A 23,210-nucleotide genomic window follows, 5' to 3' on the forward strand; every position below is an offset into this window, starting at 1 on the left:
GTTTAATGATGGTTTTCTTGTTTCATAATTGGTTACTGTTTTACGTACCTTTTAAAGCACTTTGAGCTGCCCTGTCGCTGAAATGTGCGATTAAAACTAGACTTGACTTGACCTGACTATATATCCGTGCAAAAGTACAAGAGACGTAAAGTATTTTTGCAAAACAGGGTTTATTCCATGAGCAAATGTAGAAAATAATAATAGCAAAAAAAAAAAAGAATATTGTGTAACAGCTGAGCCACTCCTGCCACTCATATCTTACCTGGTCAGAAAGTGAGATGGATGGCTGTTGCAGCACCTGAAAGCTGCCTTTCACACATGCTGTCAGCATGAGTCTCCGCAGCCATCCATCTTCTCTGCCCCGGTGCCTCTCCCCGCCCACTGTCTTCCTCTGGGCCCACGAAAACCCTGGAGACGGGTTTCTGTTCCCAACCACTCAAAAAAAAAAAAAAAAAAAACTTTTCCAGATGCAAGGGAATACCTTTCTTTTTTTTTTTACTTCTTTGAAAAAAGGGACTTTAGATAAGACTCCTTGTTACTGCCACTTTTCATTAAGCACACCCTGCTCCACTCGGCCCTAATTCATGGAGGTGTTCCATCATGGCAGGCCACCGTATTCAGAGGCAATTACTAGATTAACCACCCTGTTACGTTTTCTCATTATTACTGTGAATATTCCATCCTTCTTCCCTCGCTGATTGCAGTGCATTAAAGGTTTTAAGGTTTCCCCGATTGGAAGCAAACTGCACATTCACACTGCAATTATTATTCTCTCCAGTCAGCAGAACTGCAGTTGTATCTAAAAAGAGCTTACAAATCGCTGGTTCAACTAACACAGAGAAAAGCAGCTTAAAAGTAAAGAAAAAAAAAAGTCAAATTGCAGATTTTCAATAAACATATCGATTCATTGTGGGAGGTGTTTTTTTTATTTTTATCTCTAGTATAAAGTGACACCAAGCTGCTGATTATCTCAGCCTTGCATACAGATTCGGAGCAGATTTGTGCAGTGCCTCGCAAATGGATCCATACCCCCCCTTTTCCCGTATTTTGTCACATTACATCCACATTGCATTAATATTTTATTGAGGTGGTTTGTGGCGGACTGACACAAAGTAGAAAACAAGTCTGAACGGAGACGAAGAGAATACACGATCAATCATGTGACATAAGACAAGAAATTGTGAAAAACCTCAAATCATTTTGTGAAGCGCTCTGTGCATGAGCCGATGCGACTGCATAGTTATTTAATTGAATCTCCTCCCAGAAAGCTATCAGCATTTCACAGTTGATCCCAACAGCAGCAATAAGGGGACACTGTGTTGACACCATTACTGTGAACAACACGGGTCCGGCCACCTTCCATCTTGCTATCTGCTAAAGCGAAACCAGATCAGGAACAAGCAGGTCCTTGTACTGAAACCTCATCTGTTCTCCTTTGCTCATTTAAACCACACTGTGTGTTTTGCTCCCCTGTTGTTGCCTCCACAGCCTCCTGGGAGCGCTCAGACTGTTAACAATTACCCCCTTCTGTTTTCCTCTGTCAGTCACTCTATTGCACACGGAAACTGGTTTCAGCTACTAACCAGAGAGACTCTGAAGCACCTTGGCTGCAGCTGTGCCTTCCTTCTGGGGCTTTACTTTCTGTTCCAAGTTAAATGTGATTTAAGAAGTCAAGAGTTTTTCTTTTTTTTTTTTCTTCTTTCTATTATTTGTGAATTTATGTGTGGTAAAATTCAGAGAGGCACAGCTTAAACCTGGACTCTGTGTTAAGAAAAACATGACACAAATTACTTAGAAAATTTGTCACAGGATGTTCTCTGTAATCTTTTTAAAGTCTAGTGTGAGGAAAGGCGGTCATATGGATCCAATAACTAACATAAACCAGGAGGAAGTTGCTTTATGTTGTTTTAGTTTGACCAGAGTTTTTATTGGAATCCAGTAACAAGCCTCGCAAATTTCAGAACCAAAATAAATAGAAATATAATGTTTTGTACATACGTTTCGCAAAATGGGAGTAATGAGGTACAAAATATCAAAGGTTGAGTACAAAATAGTGGCACAGCAATGTGAATGGGTGAGCTGACCCAGAGCCACGGACTCTAGCAACAATTATGTCAGAAATATTGAATGTTGTATTTAGGGATACATCGGATCAGATTTCAAGAGGCGTTGAAATAAATAGGCCTGTCACAGTAACACATTTTGCTGGACAATAAATTGTCCCACAAGTTATTGTGATAAACGATAATATTGTTGTTTGGAGTTCATTATCAAGCACTGTTGGTAAAGGGATCGAAAACAAGAAAAAAAAAAAACAATAAATCATAAAAATGGAAATGATTGAGTTTGTTTTAATGAATCATATTAATTAATTAATTGGTTTATTGCTTATTACGACAGGCTTAGGAACACATATCGCTTTGTTTTTATTCGCCATAAGAATAGATAATTTATAATAATTAATTAATATGCACATAAATCCATGTGCTAAGCTCTTTAGTGCTTTTTTGCTATTAATAGAATATCTTCCAACCTGGGGTCTTGTAAAGGTTCATGTTGTAGAAATTCAGCTTTGGTTTCCTCACAGTTACTCAGTGACTGTAATTTTCTCTAATTTAGTGCTGGATTAATCCAGAACCAACCCGTTCAGATATGGTCTGAGAATCTGACGTGTTCAGGTAGTTTGGAAAACTTGAGTTTCTCGATTCTTTCCTTTTTCCTCCCCCAAACTTTTCCCCTAAAACCGACATTCAAGTCGGTGACACTTTTAAACTGCTGAACAAGATGCAGGTTTTTAATAAAGGTTAGGCTTCCAGCAGCCGAGGAAACATTTTGAACATTCAACCTCTTACCCATAGACACTCCGCTTCTCCCGAAAGCAGTAAATTACAGAATTAGGGTTGGAACCATTGTGATTAGGATGATTCCCTCAGATAAGGATTAACCCAAAATTAATTCCAAAATTTAGACGTTCAAACAATCTTTAATTATTTTTGTTCTTAATTACTTGACAGCATGTAAGGAATAATTTTGACTGATGTCTTTTAAGGTTCATTGGACAGATTATTAATTTTGGACCTAAACTAAAACAGTTGTTTGCTGCAGCATTACAACTGATATGTAGATAATAATTTGTAATGTAATCAGATTTCTGGATATTATCTCATAACAGGATCATGACAACACTATTAAAACCTTTTTTTTTCCAGATTAGTTAGCCAGAGCTTCTTCACTGGCTGTTCAACATGCTTTTGCTATGCCAATAAAAACGCCTTTCGACTTTTGACCAGCAGCGTTTAGCTGTGCGTAATAGACACCAAACATTTGCTTTATTTGCGAGCCAGTTTTTTATTTATTTATTTATTTATTTATTTTTTACACTGGAGGATTTCCCCTGTTAGCCTTGTCCTCTTTTTGTGAACTCTTATCAATCAGGGTAATGAGCTTCTGCAGCAAGCAGGTGGGATGGAAACGGGCATGAGCTTACACAGAAGCCGTGCTCACAGATCACTTACTCCTTTCTAATTGTAACCTTTCACCTTTTGAGATCTTCTTCTGTTTGAATTTAAAACAGCCACATTCATTCACTGAGAAAAAGGGAACGCCTTCCAATCTCGATTTCCAGCTGTTAGGACGGCGGGTTGGATGTTGGAATTAGCTCCCACTTTGGCAAATGTGCAGTCGAGCTCCGGCGCCGCAGGAACACAAATGTGTTCAAAATATTCAATGCAGTAGGTCAGTATTATTTCATGTCCTGGGGACAATAATACGTGCAGGGTTGCATTCGTTCCCAGGGCCCAACAGGGACCTGCATTTCATTTTCTTTTTGGCTGAAACTAAAACCAAAGTCAGCAGCAGGAGCGGTGCTCAGAGTGCTGCTGCTCTTATCGCAGATTATGCTTCCTTAGAGACTCGTAATGCGCTCTACACTTGTGTTTATCTTGAAGATTGCGAGATAAACCACACAGCTTTACATGCGAATGAAAATCAAAGAATTAGACTTTATTTTTTTCCCCCCAAACTGTCTACCAGAACCTGTTTATGCTGTTTGTGAGCAGGTCCCACAAGAGATTTGATAAAAAAAAAAACACACACACACTAAAAAAACAAACCCACACACAAATGAAGAGGCAACACATGTACACGGTTCTATTGTTGTTTTCTGTTTTTAAAATTCGTGTGTCTGTCTTGGCCCCTGCAATTCTTACAGAACAGCATCTCATTAACGTTTGACCTACTGAAAGCTGCTTATGCCGGGGGAAAGCCCGCAGGGATGGCGTTTTCTCCCTCATAATGTACACAATTTATAAATTAGTCAGCCAAGAAAACTTCCAACCCATCTGTGTATTTTAAATCATGAAAACACAGAGAACAAACAGACTCGAAGGTGGAGAAACTGGCACCGGAGCGTTGGATACGAGTTGCTACATGGTAGCTGTTTCATGCGTTTCAGATACAAGGAAAAAAGAAAAGAAAGGACAAAAAAAAAACATTCTCCTTTTGTTGAAAATAAAACTCCATTGTTGATACTCTGCAAAAACTATTTTGTATGTTGCACAGTGAGAGGCCGGAAAACAAGACGTGAAATATCACATACATATATAGATATTTCCCATTGGCCACATTCTTGACCTTTTCGTTTGTGGCTTTCTGCAGAGCATCAGTAAAGAAAGGTGTGACCTTTCGAACAGCAACACCCAGCAACTCTTTACTGTGGGACATCACGCTGGATATGGGAGCAGATGGAGCCATTGCTGTGATTTGTCAGAGGAAGGCCCCCATACCTGGGAAGAGGTGAGTCAATGAAAAGCCAATACGACTCTATGACTTGGTCAGAACATTTCATGTGTGCCTAGTTTTTGTACCTGCAAATTTTAATATCTCGTCATGACTACTCACCCCATATTTTAGTTGTTAAGGAGTCGTCATTTCTTTTGCAAAGAAAATATATCCTGTGTCATATTTTGTGTCCTGCATAGTGAAGCGGCTTTATTTTTTGGGAGTAAATATAAACCGTCCCGGCTGAACAAGTCCGACATTAGTTTAGTGTCCGCTGTCTGCACCGTGCTTATCTTCATTACTCGCTTCAACTCTGTTCTTGTTTTGATTTCGAAACATTTGCCATCTGCGTGTGGTCACGAACTCCCAAAATGCAGCAAATTTGTTTTTTTTTTTGTTTTCGCCCAAGACTTTCAAGAATCTGAGACGTGTGGTGAGCTGCATTGACATTAAAACTATTTACAACAACATCTGCAGGTCAGTTGGATCAAAATCGGCTCTCAGGGTTCCTGAGTACCTAATCTCATTAAACAGGGCTACACCCTCTCTTTATCTGGGATGTCCTTTCTAAATCAGCAGCTTTGTACAGTTTACCTAAATTTAACTGAGGTAAATTATAGGTTAACTAGATGGCTTTTTAACAGTACGGTGCCTTAAAAATACCGACACCCTGTAACATTTTGTCCCATTGTATTCACAAATGATGCATTTTACTGGGATTTGTTTTGTGCTGTTGCACTTAACTATGGAGTGGCAGAAGAAGTATAGTTTTTGGGAGCTATTTTTACAACTAGAAATCTGAAAAGAGTTAATTTCTTTTTGACAACTGATTATTCTGACTTATCAACCTACTTCAGATGTTACCTAATGAGAAAACGCAAGTGCAATTTAATCTCAATGTAAATGCAGCCGCTCTATGTGCGTATCAGAGGCTTGTGAGAGAACAAACAGCATCACAGTATCTCTGAAAATCTTAGATAGTGACACTGCACATCACTTTTAACTCACCATCCTTACAGTAAAAAAGCAGTGATTTAATCATCCTGGTGTGAGGCTACTTTCCTTCAGCAGGAACGAGGGAAGCTTGTCAGAAAAATGAGTGGAGGTAAATACAGATCAGCCCTGGAAGAGAAACAAAAAGCTCCTCAATACTGCAGAGGCCTGAGGTGGAGGTGTTAAACATGCTTTAGTCACTAAATGCAACCCGAACTAGAACTCAATGGTTTCCAATAAAAGTATACTCAGCATTTAACGTACCAGATAGGCCCAGTCAAAGTCCAAGCATATATCTAATGCACTCCAATTGGACTTAGTTCTTGTTTTTACCCCTTACTTCGTTGTAATGGGGTTTCTTTTGATGTGAAGATGTAAGTAGAGACATAAGAGGAAAGACATGCAGCAGGAATTGCATCAAAAGATGGTCCTCATGGGGCTCCATGGCACCACCGCCGTCTGCAAGCAGCTAAAACTTGCAAATATTTCAGACCCTATCTGAAAATAATTAAAACTTCCACAAAATATTTTCAGTCCTTGTCTTTGTTCTAGTGGGGACAGCCAATCAGCACAAAGGAGAATAAATGTTGCTCCTGGATTGGCTGTTTTAGAAACACCAGCCAGTAGTAACTCGAGTACCATTGGGTGTTTCAACTTCCAAAGCTGCATTTTCTTTTGAATATTTTAGATGTGGTCTTTGTAGAAATATCCAAATAGTCAAACTTCCCGCAAATAACTTTGGGTTATGTTACACAGAAAGATGTGTGTATAGGTGAGAGCTTGAATATTGGAATTTTAAATCTTCTTCAAAGTCCTACATCACCTTTATTGGCATATTGCAACAAAACACATTTAAGTACTTTTTTTTTTAAATTACACCTTTATTTAACTAGATAAAAACCCATTGAGATCAAGACTTTTTTTCACCAGGGCGTCCTGGCCAAGAAAGTCATCAGCACCGGTCGTTTTGGCGAAGGCAAGTAGACAGCAGTAAAAGTCATAAAAAATATATCAAGCATGAACAGTCTGACAATAAAGTACAGTAGCTATGACAGTAATAATTTAAAATGTAAAGGAAGTGGGAATTTAAGATTTGAAGCACATGCACTGTTGACAGGACTTCCGTTGTCGTTTTTTTTTTATTTTGCCGAAAGCGTTCGATGAAACGAGTTCGGACAGTTTTAGCTCAGCTTGCAAACAGAGGGCGCAGAGACGCTAAAAGCTTTCTTCCCCGTTTCTGTTCTCACAAAAAATAATATAGAATGAACTGTGAGCATAAGGCACAAATGATGCTTGTTCTCCGAAGAAAAGTGACTGAATAAATAAATATGAAGCGGGCCAGAAAGAGCCTTGTACACCAGAGTCATTCAGTGTGTATATCACCCTGTTTTCAGGGAAGGCTTGCCAGCTCCAGAATACAGTTCACAGTGGTGACTACAAGCAGTGATAAATTTCAAAGCACAGTGATATACTGGAATCAAAGACTGTAGACTGCTGGGTGGAAGTCTCATATACAATATCGCCACACTCAAGTGGCAAAAACATAGTTGGGATCAAGATCTTCCAGGTTCTGAGGGGGAAACCTGATTTGTTTCTGCAGTGGAAACCAAGCTTCACATGTAAGTTGGAGATTAAATGTTTCACATGTTATGAAAAGTGGACGCCAGGCAGATTGCCTGACAGAATCTGATCAGCTTTTTACTTTATAAAATACCTCTCTTACTATTATAAGATGAAATAGAATTATTTTTTATTGTACATTACAATAAGTGTTGTTGAAGTCACTGCTTATGAGCCACACAACCTTCGGCAGCAGAGAGGATTAGTGAATTCAGACAAACATTTTTAACTAAACAACCTAAGGATTCAGCAAGGGGGAATGTCAGGTGTCAGATTCCCCTTTGACCTTATGCGACGTACAGTTATCACTTCCTGTTATGAGCCATTAAATCATGTGCAGCTGGTCACAGCAGATAACAATTCAAGCCAGCTGGCTGCTTAAACGTGGTGTGTAACCGTGCAAAACATGAAGTAGGTCATTGAAAGCTGATCGTTTTGCAAATGTTGGACAACAAAAAGAAACACAGCACAAGGGCCACCTCAGACTGGACTGCAAGGGTTTTGATCCAATCTAAAAAAGAAAAAAAAAAATTCTATGACTCAAATGTGGCTGCAGCAAAGAACCTCAAACATGCTGAGCTACAGAAGGATTTGACAGTAAATATCATTCATAAACCAGGGATCACAATGACGTGCACACATTTCAGACGTCTTCATGAAGCCTCTTTCGAGATACTTATACTAACTAATATAAGACTACTTATCGCGGCATCATCTATATAACAACCCTGCTGTCCATCCAGCTGCCCAGCATAAATCTGTGTTGCTTTCCAAGCCTGCAAGTGAACCCCAAAGTGGGTGCTTTGAGATTAAATTCCAACAGTAAGATCATGTCTGCCTTTAGAGCGGCTGCAAGAAAAGATTTTTATAACTAAGGCTCTCTTGAATGCTTTCCAGGGTAGGAAGAGCCTAAGTGTGTACAGCCAAGTTTTGCAAGGAGCTCAATGAAGGGCCAAGCAATAAAAACAGGAGGCAGGAGGTAATTCATTGGTAGTAAAGCAAATTTATATACTTGAATATTTGTCTAAATTATTATTGTTTGCTTAACTGAACTCTTTTTTTAAAAAATATAACTGACAACTTGTTTGCTTTAAACAGAGGCAGGGCATTAAGCCTCTGGACGTTGGTTTGACCTCGTTATGTTGTTTTCCCCATTTGTTGTGGATTATGACACTGTTTACAACAACATCTACGTTGGTGAACATATTTCTTTCACCATTATGGCTAATCCTCTCTGAAAATGCGACAAAGTACACAGGACTCCTGCTGTGGGTGTCTGCTGTCGCTACTCTTTTGGGATTTCTGTGACTTTATGCCTTGCTAGCCTTTGTCAGCTCAAACAGTATTTGCTGTATCAGTACACTGGGGCTGTTTTTTTGTTTTTTGTTTTTTTCCCCTCCACGCTCCATTGAAGGAGCTTGGCTTGGATCTTAATAAACTTGCAGGCAGATTGCAAGCAATAAAAACATAGCCGATGAGGTAGTTGATCATTCCTCTGCGAGCTTACAAACTATGACAGGGGCGTGTAGCATGGCAACATTGCCTATCATATGGATATCTGTGTTAATGCAGACTTAAGGGGATGTGCTCTGCCTGCTGATGTGAGCCCAGCATATCTTCTTGTAATACTTGACCAGAATGCGATTACTGTCTTTTAATCTCAGGTCCCTGAGCAATATGTGACAATGATTAAATTACGCTAAATCTTTCTTTTGCCCTTAATAAGGAAAATCCTTTAGCATGCTTTGTTTTTTAGGTTGGAATTTAATAAGGGATTCACGCATATGATTTGTAATTTCACATCGCTGTCGAGCCAGTCGCACAGTTGCAGCCCCAAGTTGTGCAGCAGAAAAGGGCTTAGTGAGTCCGCACAACTCTGACACTGATTTATAACTTGTGCACACTGCGGAGAGTCTGATAAAGTCCATGATGTTATGTGCATGCTTATTTTGTTTTGCCCCACCAATAAATCTTCTCTGTTGTTCAATGACACGCCAAGGAATAAAAGCTAAAATACAAACCGGGGACATGGCAGAAAAAATTCTATGCGAAGTAGCAGCGCACCCTGCTCCAGCTGGCATCAGGAAAAGGCCACCATAACTTACAGAGGCCAATAGCCTTTTGCTAACCATGCAGAAAGCCACTGTCCCTAGAAAACCTCATATCCCATTCATACGTAACACTTGCAGACATTCCCAGTGAAATGATATCTGCAAAAAAAAAACAACAAGAATATCTTTTTTTTAATGTTTCTTTAAAAAAGCCTCAAGTTGCAGAATCCTTTCAGTTGTCTCAGTTCCTCAGATCACACACAGAAATGTGTTATTTCATGGGGCGAAATTCGTAACATGTCACAATGAATTTTTTTGCCGGGTATTGCTTAAAGTCTGTTTGCTTGGCAGAAACTGGTCTTTCGAAGAGAACACAATTAATTGAAAACAAAGTATGTCAGATTCAGGGATGGACTTTTAAAAACCAAGATGAACATTTTTTTCCTAACAGACAATAAAACTGGGTTGATAATAACTTTTTTTCCCAAGCCTGGTTAAATTTGATACATCAATAGCACAATAATCTCAATAAAAAATGCTAAAGTATTTCAGAATGATTAAAAAATAAAAGTGCAGTGACATTTACGAGGCGTGCCATCTCACAGCCTGATAGTTGAAACAGTCCAGTAAAAGTCCTGACCTCCAGTATCGTACAATGGCTGATCTTGATATGAGCATCCTGGTTTAACACTCAAAGTGCCTTTTATGTTGGGAGAGCTCCATCCTGAAGTTTTTCATTGCTGACTTTTTACTTCCATGTGGAGTGGGCACCGATGGAGTTTAAAAAAATTTGCATCTGATTCCCAAACTCCTATTTGGCACTAAGCTAAAACAATTTTCCTCCCCCTTTGATTGAATTTTGAGACATCTCTATTTTAAGATTTGAAATACTTTAAGCAGTGATAAAGAAACAGGATTTTCTACAATCAACAGATTTATGCTAAAAACAGTCTGAGCTTCTTTAAACCCCTTTATGAAAAAACAAAAAAGCATTTTTTATTTATTTTTTTTTAGCTGTTCCAGTTTATAACATTGCAGGAAGATTGCATTATGCTTATCTACCAAAGATGAACTGACATGTAATACACTAAATATGGATGGATTCAAATATATTTTCAGCTTAAGAAACCTTTTTATATTTGAAATCCAACTTCTCGCTTTTTACAAAATGTTTGATATCACGCATGCTGTCAGTTTAGCAGTTAAATAGTCTCTCGCTCTTTGTGTAGCGATTACTCGCTTGTGGTGCAAAAGATCTTCTCTCCTGTCTGTGAAGAGGTCAATCACTCCATTAATGAGGGATCTTTACAAATGTCTGTTTGTGAAGAGGCTTTAGACCTGGCAGTGGAGAGATCTCACTTTCTGTTGGTTAAGAGATCTGTTGATCTATTTGCCTGTGATACAGTCTGTCACAACAGTTGTTTGGAGATTTATGTCATTGAGGGTCAAGTGTCCTCCCCCTCTGTCTGTTGAAAAACCAATCTGTTTTTCTGTTGAAAGAGCTATTCCTGTGTTGCTTGAGAGATCAATCAATCTGTCCAAAGATCTATTGGTGTGTCAGCAGAGGCATCTACTGCTCTTTCAGTTCATCATGAAATCTGCCAGTCGAGAGATCTGATCCTCTGTCAGCCGTGAGATCTATCATTTCGTCTGTCCAGAGATCTATTACGTGCTTGAAAAAGAAATCTGTAGCTCTGCCTGTCAAGGGATCTATTCTTCTGTCTGGTGAGATATCAGTTACTGTCTGTCAAAAGATTTGGGGTGAGCACTCTGATGGTTTAGTTATCAGTCCCTGTCAGCCAAGAGCTCCATCACTCTGTCAGGAGAGGGATCTATTGCTTTGTTGGTTAAGAGATCTCTTTCTCACTTTGTTACTCTGTCAGACAGAATAATCTGTTGGTCAAAGAGATCCACAGCTTCATTGGTCAGTCACTTTGTCACTTGAGACACGTGCTGGTTGAAATATTTGTTGCAGTTTAGTTTGAGAGATTTGTGCTCTATAAAGTAATCTATTGCTCTGTCTGTCAAGAAATTGGTCACTCTGTTGGTCAAGAGTTCCAGTGACTATCTGGTGAGAGACCTACTGCTTGGTCAGTCAAGAGATTCATCATTTCATCTATTAAAAGACTGATTGTCTTGAGTCAAAAGATCAATCTCACTCTTGAGCGATCCGTGCATCATCCCATCAGTGTGTCAGTCCAGAGATCTTTTATTCTGTTGATAAATCTTGCTTGCTGAGAGATCTGACACCTTGTCTGTCAAAAGATCTTTCAAGGTTGAACGATTGATCTTTCTGTAAAGACATCTTTCACTCTGTCTACAAGGTACCTGCTGCTTTGTCAGTCAAGAAATCTGTCACTCTGTCACGTCTTTGGTCAAGAGTTGTCGCTCTTGACCAATTCTTGATTTGTTGCTCTTGATTGATAAGTGAGTCGAAATCTCGGTTGAGAGATTTGAGACGCTCTCTCTGGTGAGAGATTTATTGTCCTGTCTGTCTAGATGTCTTTGGTGCATCTTAATAAATTGGAGTATTATTGAAAAGTTTGTTGAGTTCACTGACTCAATTTACAAAGTGCAACAAGTGTACATTAATTACACACAGAGCGACGATTTTAAACCGTTCGTTCAGTTAATTAATATAATTATAGCTAATGAAACAGTGTATTTAATAGTCTAGAATGTTACGTCTGACTAATAAAAAAACATTTGATTAATTGAATAGAATTTGCAATGAGGCTGTAATGTAAAACGTGGAAAAAGTGAAGGTCTGTATACACTTGATGAATGCACTATGCAAGTTGTTATTTTTTTAATCTTTTCATCTGACAAACAAGACTTACCAGAATGCATAGTTTGATTTTCTGATGTGTATTTCTCTGTCTGGCAACGATCACTTTGTCTGTAGACAAATATATTGCTCTTACTTTTAAGAAGCTATCAATGTGTCCAGAGATCTGCTTACATATGACCCTGGATTCCATTTGTGGAATAACCTCGACGAGTTCTACATAAAAGCCTAATTTATCTTATTTGGTTATGAAACTCCTGAATGACAAAGTAAACTTAAAGTCATTTTTAGTCCTTACTTCAACTTGATTAATCCAAAGTTGGTTCTTCAGGCCTTTTTCCTAATATGAAACTACCAAATATTGGGATCCAGGAAGAAGTTCATATGAAGTTTTATGTCATGTCATATCAATAATTAAATCCTGAATTTCTAAAGAATGTGTCTGTACTTTTTATTTTTAATATGTGTCCGTACGTCCGTCTAAACATTGCATTTATAGGCTCTTCCCAACTGTTGTTTTTTCTCATCCAGACTTGAAAGCAGTCTGCTGGAGGTGCTTCAGATGGACTTTGAGGTTGAAGAACTGAGCAGTCCCGTTGACAGCCAGGTGATCATATGGAAGCTGGAGCTACCATCTGCGCCCAAAACTGTCGCCAAGACTGAAGGAGCCATGAGGATTTATACAACTCAGAGAGACTTTGTTGGCCTCGCTCCTCTTGTGATGGTGAGTGAGATGACAGCTTTCGTGTCACCCCTGATCATTATGAGAACCGGCGTCAACATTACAGGCAGCAGCCTCTCCACTAACTGGCAACGCTTCGGCTGCGTTTGAGCATCAGCGCATAAAAATATCATGAAATGCACTTTGCTGTGATCCATTCCTGTCTGGCATGCATATGCAGAAGTCTGGAAATGCTTGGGGTTTTGTTTAGGAAATGGCTTCTATTTTCAGCAGACTGTGACCCCGCGCCGCTGACTGTCAGCTAGCTGATGCCTCTCTTCTTTGTTGTTCCGCTCTGTTCTGCCGTGCAATATGTGGTCATTCTCTGATCCTTAACAGCTGCTTCATATGCTGCTATTTCGGTGCCTCAGGCCTCCTTATCATGCTACACTACCTCTATAATTAATCCATGATATAATCCCCTGTCACTAAATATTACAGATGTTTGAATAACAATATTGAATCTTGGTTATTTGTTACTTGGGTCATGAAAATTCTACCAAACAAACAGTTTGAGGGCAGTAACATGAGTTTCAGAGTAATTCATAAAAATACGGAGCGCATTTATTTTCTTTGCATCATCCTGCAGTTCCAACACGTTGGTGCTCGGGTGCTTTGGTTCAGATGCCACAGTATCCTGATTTGCGAATTACATGGTTCATCTTATTGGTTGAGCAAAGTCTGACCATAGGCTGAGGGCCAAACATGAGATTTTCTACTTGGCTCAAAGAAACATCAGCTTCGGTTTCAGTCTTCAAAATAAAATAAAAAAAGCGATGGTAAAACTTTTTCTGACAGACCCTTCAGCACAGAGATGGGGGGAGAGAAAGCTCACATTGCATATTTCAGTCTCATTTAAACAAGTTCTGGAGTCCAGGAATGCATATTTGTCTGTCTCATTTTCATACTTAAAAATTACTTAAAACTGTATCCTTAATTTTGATTTAATAGATAATTTAAAGAGGCGAGCCCCTCTCGTAGCACTTCCTACAAATGTTATTCTATTATTTATATTCTAATCAAGGCATAGATGAGGGTTTTGCTGAAGGCCAAGTTAAACATAGTAAATGGGTCTGTAAAGAACAGGACAGGCTTGCAGAACTAGATTGCTTTATTTTAAATGGGAGGCCATTTTATTTGCTGCTGATTTCAGGAACAGATTTGACCACATGTCTCCTCTTTATCCACTCAATGTGTTTTTAGAAGTAGATTTTAGTACATTAACTTACTCAAACACCTTTCTCATCTGTCAGGTTCAGTTATGAACAGCTATAATTAAAGTTTTAGGAACAATCACATCATGCACTGGATTGATTTGATGAATGTAATGATGGTCCTTGTTTTGTAGTCTAAGAGACATAAATGTGTGGCTCTGGAAGTCATAATGCACTTAAAATCCTCAAACTAAAATATTCAAAACAGATAAATGAACTAAAGCAGCATAGTTACCATGCCATATTTTTTGTTGAAAAACCTGTTTCTTGAATGGCTTATCATCTTTATAGCTTTTTTGGTTCTCACACAAGTTGCATAAATGTTTAATGGGATTCAGGTGGTCGTGGGATTCTCCGGGTGAAATTAACAACTGTAAGAGGTAATGTGTTTACTACCATATTACAATATTCCAATAAAATAAATAAATCTGTCCTTAATTTTTAAGCTAAAGAACAATAAAACTAGCACAGACGAGGCTCACAGATAGGTGTCAGGCTAAGAATGAACATTCTGCACAAATGTTAAAGTTATCAGTAAATCAAAAAGGAGTTAAAAAGATTTCGCCTGCTTCAAAGATGAAGTATTTTTTTTAAGAGAAAATACAGATCATTCATTTCATGACTGGTTATGTTCCGTTCTCTGGTGAAGGGCAGCAACACTTCAGATTAAACACCACAGCTCATTTTCAGTCCATTTCTACCAGTGTTTGACCATGCTTGAAATGTTACGGCTTCCTTTGGAAGGACATGGTTGAGCAGAGAAATCAGGCTTCATCTCTCCTCGCCCTGTCAACTGTGTGTTGACCTGGTCATTACCTCTCCTCCTCTCAGTTCTGCTCCATCCTTGACTTCCCAAAGGGACAATGGCCTTTTTATGACTTCAGCGCTTCGATGTCAGTGAGCTCGCCATCACCACCGTTGCCTTTAGCCTTTCTCCTGGACAGAAGTTGTAACCCCCCCCCCCCAAAAAAAAAAAAACATTCAGTGTCTGAATCAGACATATTTTTAAACATGGAAACGTTGAAATGTTGTATTTGCTGTTCTGATGACACTGCTTGATCTTTACATTCCCTGCAGGACACAGAGATCCTGAACACCGCCGTACTGACTGGAAAGAAAGTAGTGATGCCTGTGAGGACGGTGGCTGTGGAAGAAGATGGATTGGTCACAGATGTCTCCGACTACACAGACTGCAGTTCCACTGACGAAGATGTTCTCAAGGTACAATCCATCTATTATTCAATTCAATCTTTATACAGTTGAAACCGAAAGCGTACACACACAACAAGCAGATCAAACTTCTGCTGTTTTGCGTCAACTAAAATGACAAGAATTATTTCTATCTGCTAAATTCTACATCAGTCAGAGAAAGGTTGTGCCAGGGATTTACTTGGTAATGTACAAGTACCTGTTTTCTGCTCATGATGTAACAATGGCCATTATGGCAAAACAGCTCCACATATGAATATCTTTGTCATTGTGTGCATTTGCAAACTGCAATCTGCCTCTTTTGAGTTTGTTCTGGAGTAATGGCTTCCTCCTTGCTGAGCAGCCTTTCAGCCCATGCCAGTCCAGGACACATTTCAGAAGGATACAAAGTTGCCACACAATCAAATCTTCGACTTTAACTGCTTCTATGTTGTCTGCTAATTGTAAATCTCTCCAATGACCCGTCGGGACTTTGACTACATTATTACGTAGTGATGCTGCAGGAACAGGAACCATGAGATAGTTAAACACACAATTCATTAATTACCTTCATTGGCTATTATAAGTTTGCATTGGAATAGCTTAATGATATATTTTATATATAATTAAAAAGAAAGAAGAAAAGACATTTAATTAAATATTTATGGTACATCTGATCACTGATTTAATGATGTTTCAATTTATTTAACTTTGGTCCCTTTTAACCATGTAGCATTTCTCCATACATGAAATTGCCGTCCGGACTTTCTCAAATAGTTAACAAGCACATGCATCTTACTACACGCAATCTTCGACAAAAACTATAACGTACTCTTCGTCTCATCAATCGTTATGAGAGCGATGGCATCTACCTGGCAATGGCATCTACCTGGCTAAACAAATGCATTAGACCCTTAGTCCTGGTACATTTTAATTTGGTGGAGTATGAGGGGTTTCAGCCTACATGAAACGGCCTTGCTTTATCAGTGAATTTCATTTGGTTCAAACTCCTGCTGAGGTCGACAAAATGGGATAAACATGCATTGAGTGGATAAAGGTGTCAAGAAAGTGGAATTATGAATGAATATGAAAAATGTGAAAGCGAATGAAGAAGTCCCTTTCAACCCTGTAATATACCCGTCTTTTCCTTTATACTAAGCTCCTTGCGTGTCTGCTGACCTAATGGCTGCTCCGGTCACAAACATTCACTTTAATCTTCTTAGTCTAACAGCTTGACACAGATATCCTTCCTCCTCTGCTGTGCCTAAGGGGTATCAAATGTGCTAGTGGTAGATGGAGACGGATTTATCTATAATGGACAGCTCACATCATAAGATGAAAGTGAAAGAAAGTGTAATCTGCAGTGTTGGCTGGGATTTTCCAACGTGCAGGAGAGACGCAAAGGCTGAATATATGTAAAGATATTTTCCAGTTGGACGTATCATCATTAAATATCTAGTGAGTGGAATGAGGACTTTCTAGGTTTTTTTATTTTGTTTTATACGGTTCGGAGATTGCTACATGTTGATCAAACTGCCGCTCAAATAATCAGTAACTCACCTTTTGCAGTATGTAGTCATACTTTTCATAGCATATGTATTAAATCGGAAAGAAAATTACAAACATGGCTGTTTGTAATTTTGTGAAGCAAAGCAGACATTTCCATTTATTGCTCTGCTTGGCGATGAAAGTAAAAATCCTATTTCAGATAAATATCTAAAAACAGGAAGATATTTTTGAACCGATCAAATTGCGTCAAAAATAACTGGATGGCCACTAAACAACACAGCATTTCTTATATACTAATGTATTAAAACATATTTGAACAAACAAGGTCCTGAAAGTTAGATTCTAATTCTAGTCAGTAAAACTATTTACAAGCTTGAGCAATGTTTCTTGAAAATTGATGTATGTATCATGTAAGAAAATATGTCATCACATCTCAGTGGGCAAAAAGGAGAATGGACAGTGGTCATGTTGTCATTGGCTTATGATTAAAGCACAACTCAGTCCTGAAATGACTCACATTCAGCAGACACTTGAGAAAAATATTGCTCCATCTTCCTCACGCGAATCTTTGTATTTGATATGCATGGATGGTGGGACCAACTCTGGTTCACCGATCCATAGTTACCGATATTCAAATCCTTCCACCAAGGAAAAGGACAAAACTAATCAACCCTGTAAAAAAATAATAAATAAATAAAAAATATATATATGTAAAAGTCTGTAGTTGCCAGAATTTTACTGTAATTTTACTGTATGGAAAAATTCTGGTAACCACAGCTGCTGGTATTGAACCATAAATTTGAGATGTTTTTTTTTTGTTTTGTTTTTGCTTTTTGCAGTGCAGTAAAAGCATGCAAGAAGCTGTCATGGCTACATTGACATGGAAATGAGAAATTTCTTTCAAAAAAAAAAAAAAAAATTTAACTTTTTTATGAACAAAAATATCAAAGCAGAAAATTAAGCTGAAATTGACATAGTGGAAATTATGAAAGTCATTAAACCTTTGGATATTTTCATCAAGTCAAGAGAGAAACAAAAATTAAAAGTTTAAATACGTTTTTTGATCTGGGATTTTCATTTTCGTTGTGAATTAATTTAAAGGGTAGTTTGTTTCATGAGTGCACAAAGGTTAATTTAATTCATATATGCCTGGCAAATTATACCCAACATAAAAATTCTTCAAAGTACTAATACTGGCAGTTTATGTAGCACATGTGACATCAGTACCACAGTCTGGGAACCATGTATCTAATTAGTTGAAAGCAGAAGAAAAACTGTTTACAAGATCAAGGAGAAACTCCCGACAAATGTCACAAAACGCCTATGAGCTCCGTGAACACCTAAAAAACTCGCAAAGGTCACCTTTGAAATTGAGATGCAACGAATGCACATGGCGGTTCAAGCACTGATGTCAGCACCACACTGCAAGATATTTGAATTAACATAAAACTGCAATGCTGCCTCTTCCTAACGCTGTGGATTGGTGATCATCACGGCGCTTTATTACAGCCAGCTGACGTTACGATGGTAGCATGCAGGGGAAAACTGCTGCAAGCCCATTTGTTGTTGTAGGAACGACCTATTTGTTAAAACAGTGACTTTTATGGCAATATTTAATTATTTTTTGTCATTGGTTAGATGACAAACATCTCCTTCATGGACAACAAATTCGCTCCGCATTGGATAGATTGTCTATGTACTAGTACGAATACAAATTCATGGTGTTAGACGGGTGATCAAATTGATATGTGAGATCTGATGGATTGCTTCCTCCGCTATTCTCTCATCCTCCACCCAGGTGTCAGACAGATGTGACTATGTCTTTGTGAATGGCAAGGAGACGAAAGGCAAGGTGAAGATGGCAGTAAACTTCACCTACAGCTACCTGAGTGCTCAGCTCGAGCTGAACGTGTGGATGCCTCAGCTTCCTCTGCAGATTGAGTTGTCAGACACAGAACTGAGTCAGATCAAAAGCTGGAGAGTTCCAATCCTGACCTCAAAAAGGTGAGAGACACATATACAGTTTTACATTGAACAAAATCCCCTAATTTAGTTTCTACGTGTTGTTTGTTAAACATTTGATTTAGGTAATATCAATTTCAACATCATTCCAGGAATTTAAAGGACATTATTGTGTAATTTGGAATAATCCAATGAAGCAAAGAGTCAGGGTTGGATGTTGGAAGGTTGACATTTCCGATGTAACAGGTGTGAACTTCCCGTGTGTTTACGTGCTTCAATCCCAGACCTGGCTGGAACAGCGAAGAGGCTGAACGGAAAGGGAAAGGCTGCATGCTCCAACTTCAACATGCACTGGTGCGGGTCCTGACCCATTTTGTGGCTGAGCAGGAAGACCCACGGGACCCTACTGCCTATTTCCTGGGCTCTGATTGGCAGGCGGACATTACAAGGTTGGTTCGATACTTCATGAAGGTCGAGGATCCTAGAGTTGCAAGACTTCAGGAAGGAAGGGTGCTTTCAGGACGAGACTTTGGCACCACAAACATCCAGGTAACAGGCTGAACCACTAATTATTATGCTTTTAGACATTAGCGAGGGACAAACTGCACAATTAGCATTTATTAACACCTGATTGAAGTTGGATTTTTGTATATAAATGCCATCTAACTCACCTTTTATTTATTTACACTCGTCCGACGTTTCTGTGTGACAGGTGTTTTCACCACTGTCAGATGTTATCTTGGCAAAGACAACAGTCAAAGTTGTGGATGACAAAGTGAGCATCACAGAGTTGGGTGTTCAAGTGGTTTCTGGACTCTCTATGACGCTACAACGCAGCTCAGGAAGTAGCAGAGCCATCTTGGCTACAACAACCACACAAGAGGTTCTACAAAGCCCGAAACAGGTACTCTTCTATAATTTATTTTTAATGTTTCTGAGGGAACAGAAAGCTTGGAAGAAATCATAATTCTTGCTATTTTCTGTCTTTTTCCTTTTTTAGGAAGCTTTGGTCAGTTCGTGGGTCCAGTTTAGTGATGGCAACCAGACGCCTCTTGACATTTATGATCCAGCCAACTACCGATTGACAGTGACATCTCTTGATCAGGGAGTAGTGTCAGTGCAGGGCAGACCTCCTCTTGTAGTGGCGGAGGGTGAGGGTGAAGGAGTCTTAGTTAGAGTAGAAATGTCCATCTGCGAATCCTGCCAAAAGTCTAAACGCAAAAGTACGGTGGCTGTGGGCAACGGCAGCCTTAAAGTCAAGTTTCAGGCCAACACTCGGCGGCCAGGTGGAGCAACCCGCAGCATAGACCGGAGCTCCGTTGGCAACAAAGACAGCAACAACGACTATGGCAATGATGGGGAAGAGATGGACGTTGAGAGAAAGCAGCAGAGGCCATCACAGTTTCTTCCTTCGAGTGTCCCAAATTCAAACAAAGAGGAGAGTGCTATTCAGAAGATCCCAACCACAATCAGATCTACTGTGAGAACTATGACTAGCGGCGGTCTCGGAGGGGTGAGCAAGACAAAAGGACCAGAAAACACCGGCAGTCCAACCAGCATAGTGAATGTCAGCCTCGTGAGCAGCCCCAGAGAAGGCAGCAAAGTACATAGCTCAGATAATATGATAGTGGAAGACATGAGCAGTATTAGTTTTACGAGTACTGTGAAAGCTCCTGGGAATCTGGTAAACTACAATGACTTCCCCACCAAGGTGGAGATTCCTAGACCAAAGATGCCAGAGGTAGAAAGCGGTGAAGAAGCTTTGGTCAACAGGCCTCTCACAGACTTGGAGATCGGCATGTACGCCTTGCTGGGTGTTTTTTGCCTGGCCATCTTGGTGTTCCTAGTGAACTGCATCTCATATGTTGTAAAATTCAGGCATAAGAAGCCTCCCTCTCATGGCCAGGAGCCCACAGGGCATAGGCACGACTGGGTCTGGCTCGGCACAGACGCTGAGCTGGTGATGACTGTGCCATGCAGTCCGGTCCAGCAAGACTCACATACAGCGACCACTGTGATTGACATTGGGCCCGACAAGACCGCCTCTCTCTCCAGGAGGCCCAGTTGCCTGGCCTCCGTCACGGACTCTCCTCTCAGCTGTTCCAGCTCCCACCGGACCAAACCCATGCAAAGCGAGTCCCTTCACTCGCCCACCAGCAAGAGAAAGCGAGTTCAGTTCACCACGTTCTCCACACTGGAGCGCCAGCATTCGCCACACCTCTCACCCAAGGAAAATGGTCATGGCATCCACTGGGTTGGAAAGGAAGAGTGTAGTGGGGAGGAACCTCAAGTGCCCATCATAAAGCCTGGGGACCAGTTATAACACAGAACCTGATCAAACCTCACATGTACAGCAGATGTGGCTTCGATCACCTCAATGCCTTTGTCAAGAAAATGGGATTTTGTATCAGGCCTCCTCAACATTTCATTGCCCATTTAGGCCTTTTACATGTACATGTCTTGTATATTGTATATACTTAATATATGAGAATGGATGTATGTGATAATGCTACAAATGGCTGAGCAGAGACATTATTGTATAGACACGATTTAAAGCCCCAACATGTTCATGCTGCATGAGTCACCCTTGATGCACCACACTCTGAAAAATACTGAGGAAAAAGAAAAGTGAAATATTAAAAATTAAAACTCAAACATGTAAAATAACACCTGCAATACTGAGTTCAGCCAAAAAAAAATTTCGATATAAAAATGACTAATTTAAAAGAATAAAATGTATATTATGTTCAGTTTTTTTCTATTATTAAAAATATGAAACATTCTTTGACATTGCATCTTACTTAAAAAAATAAATAAAAAAAACACAGTGAGGTTGAACAATTATTATAATTTACAGTAAAAAATGCCAGGTTGTTGAAATGTGACCATGATTGAAAAGTTCAAAATCTTTCCCACATGTAGCACCTCTCTCCCATAATTCAACTGAAAAGTGGACAGCATGGTTAGACGGTAAAAATTGAAAAGAGGCAACATGATTACAATAGTATGTATTAATACCTCACTGAGGCATTTTTTGAATAGATTTTTACTAACCTTCTTTGTTAGGAGTCTGTCAGCAATCCATGTTGCTTTGGCAATTTACTCTCTTTACCTTGCAAAAAGGCTTTGCAAATCTGTCAGATCAGCCCTCTTCAGGTGATTCCTGCAGACATACTGTCAGATTTGTTTTGAACTATTGCTAAGCCATTTAAAAATATATTTTTTCCTCTGATAGACTCATCCTTTTGTTGACTCAGATGTATACTTGGACTCGCAAAGACCCTGAAAATAATAAAATGTTGAAGGCTTTGAGTCAGAACTATCTCATGTTTGGAATGGACTCAAATGTTCGTAACCATTCAGTCACCTTGACCAAATCCTCTGTTCCATCTGAAATTCAAACTGCAGTATGTCACTTTGTTATGTGGGTTTCATGTATTGTTTTAAAACAGCCTATGTTGTGACAGTATGAGACACAAAAACTGAGCTTCTCTTCTTTTGATCTGTGATTCTACTGCCATCTGTCTTTCTAGACATGAAACAACCAATCAGAGCCAGGAGGAGGGTGTTAGTCGTGGTCAATCAAGTCTGTGTACGCATTCCTCACACCCTCCCCTTAGCGGCTTTGCTTTTATATTTAGCGACTTATCAGCCCCTTTTTCTTTTAAAGCGGCTAACATCACATGGAGCAACTTTTTTACTGTGTTAACATAGACTTTTATGACAACATGTGAAAGCACCAATCTTACTACAATTTCAGCAAGCAGAGAGACGACCTTCCCACAGGACTTAGACGTTGTTAGTCTGACAGCAGCCTTGTCATGCAGCAAACACAGCCTTCAATCAGAGCAGAAAGGAGACACGTCCCACGCACACTGACCCCGCTCTGGATATAAGAATAATGCAAATATTTTTGATCTAGCCTAAAGTTTTTTGCTCTGAAACTGTTACATATGATGAAATAAATAAAAAGCAGTTGTTTATGTATGTTACATGCTGCAGTTTTACATCACCCCAAAGACTGATGCTCTCAGAAACATAAATCACTGTGATAAGCTATTCTTTAGGAATTATTGACCCAAAGTTCAAATTGGGTTTTATTAGACTAGAACAAAGTCTAATAAAGTCATGGGAGACTTCAGCCAGATTTCAGTAGTTTGGAAGAACGACCATATTCTTTAGCTCAGACAAATGGAGAATTCAGCAGATTTTTGTCTTCTAGAAAGCTACTATTAATCTGAAAGTTCTGTAGCTTTCAGATTAAAGCTACAGTATTATAGCTTTAATCTGAATTATAGTTGGCCTCTTCCCATCCCCCCTGACCAATTTTATTGATAACGACCTTTGCTGTGTCATATGGCATTTACAAAGTTGCAGATTTTAGT

General features: G+C 39.3%; 1 protein-coding gene across 1 annotated transcript in view; it reads left to right on the forward strand.

Annotated features, from left to right (window-relative positions):
- The window catches only part of LOC129372971 (transmembrane protein 132D), a 38,057-nt gene extending 15,240 nt beyond the window's left edge, over positions 1–22,817 (forward strand). The window contains exons 3-9 of the mRNA XM_055050611.1: positions 4,657–4,794; positions 12,763–12,955; positions 15,244–15,387; positions 18,662–18,867; positions 19,110–19,374; positions 19,538–19,729; positions 19,826–22,817. Of these exons, the coding sequence (XP_054906586.1) occupies positions 4,657–4,794; positions 12,763–12,955; positions 15,244–15,387; positions 18,662–18,867; positions 19,110–19,374; positions 19,538–19,729; positions 19,826–21,148 (2,461 nt within the window). The 3' untranslated portion in view covers positions 21,149–22,817. The remainder of the gene's footprint in view (positions 1–4,656; positions 4,795–12,762; positions 12,956–15,243; positions 15,388–18,661; positions 18,868–19,109; positions 19,375–19,537; positions 19,730–19,825) is intronic.
- Positions 22,818–23,210: the final 393 nt, after the last annotated feature.

This window comes from Poeciliopsis prolifica, unplaced genomic scaffold (assembly GCF_027474105.1).
Source record: "Poeciliopsis prolifica strain line A6 unplaced genomic scaffold, Auburn_PproV2 SCAFFOLD031, whole genome shotgun sequence".
NCBI lineage: Eukaryota > Metazoa > Chordata > Actinopteri > Cyprinodontiformes > Poeciliidae > Poeciliopsis > Poeciliopsis prolifica.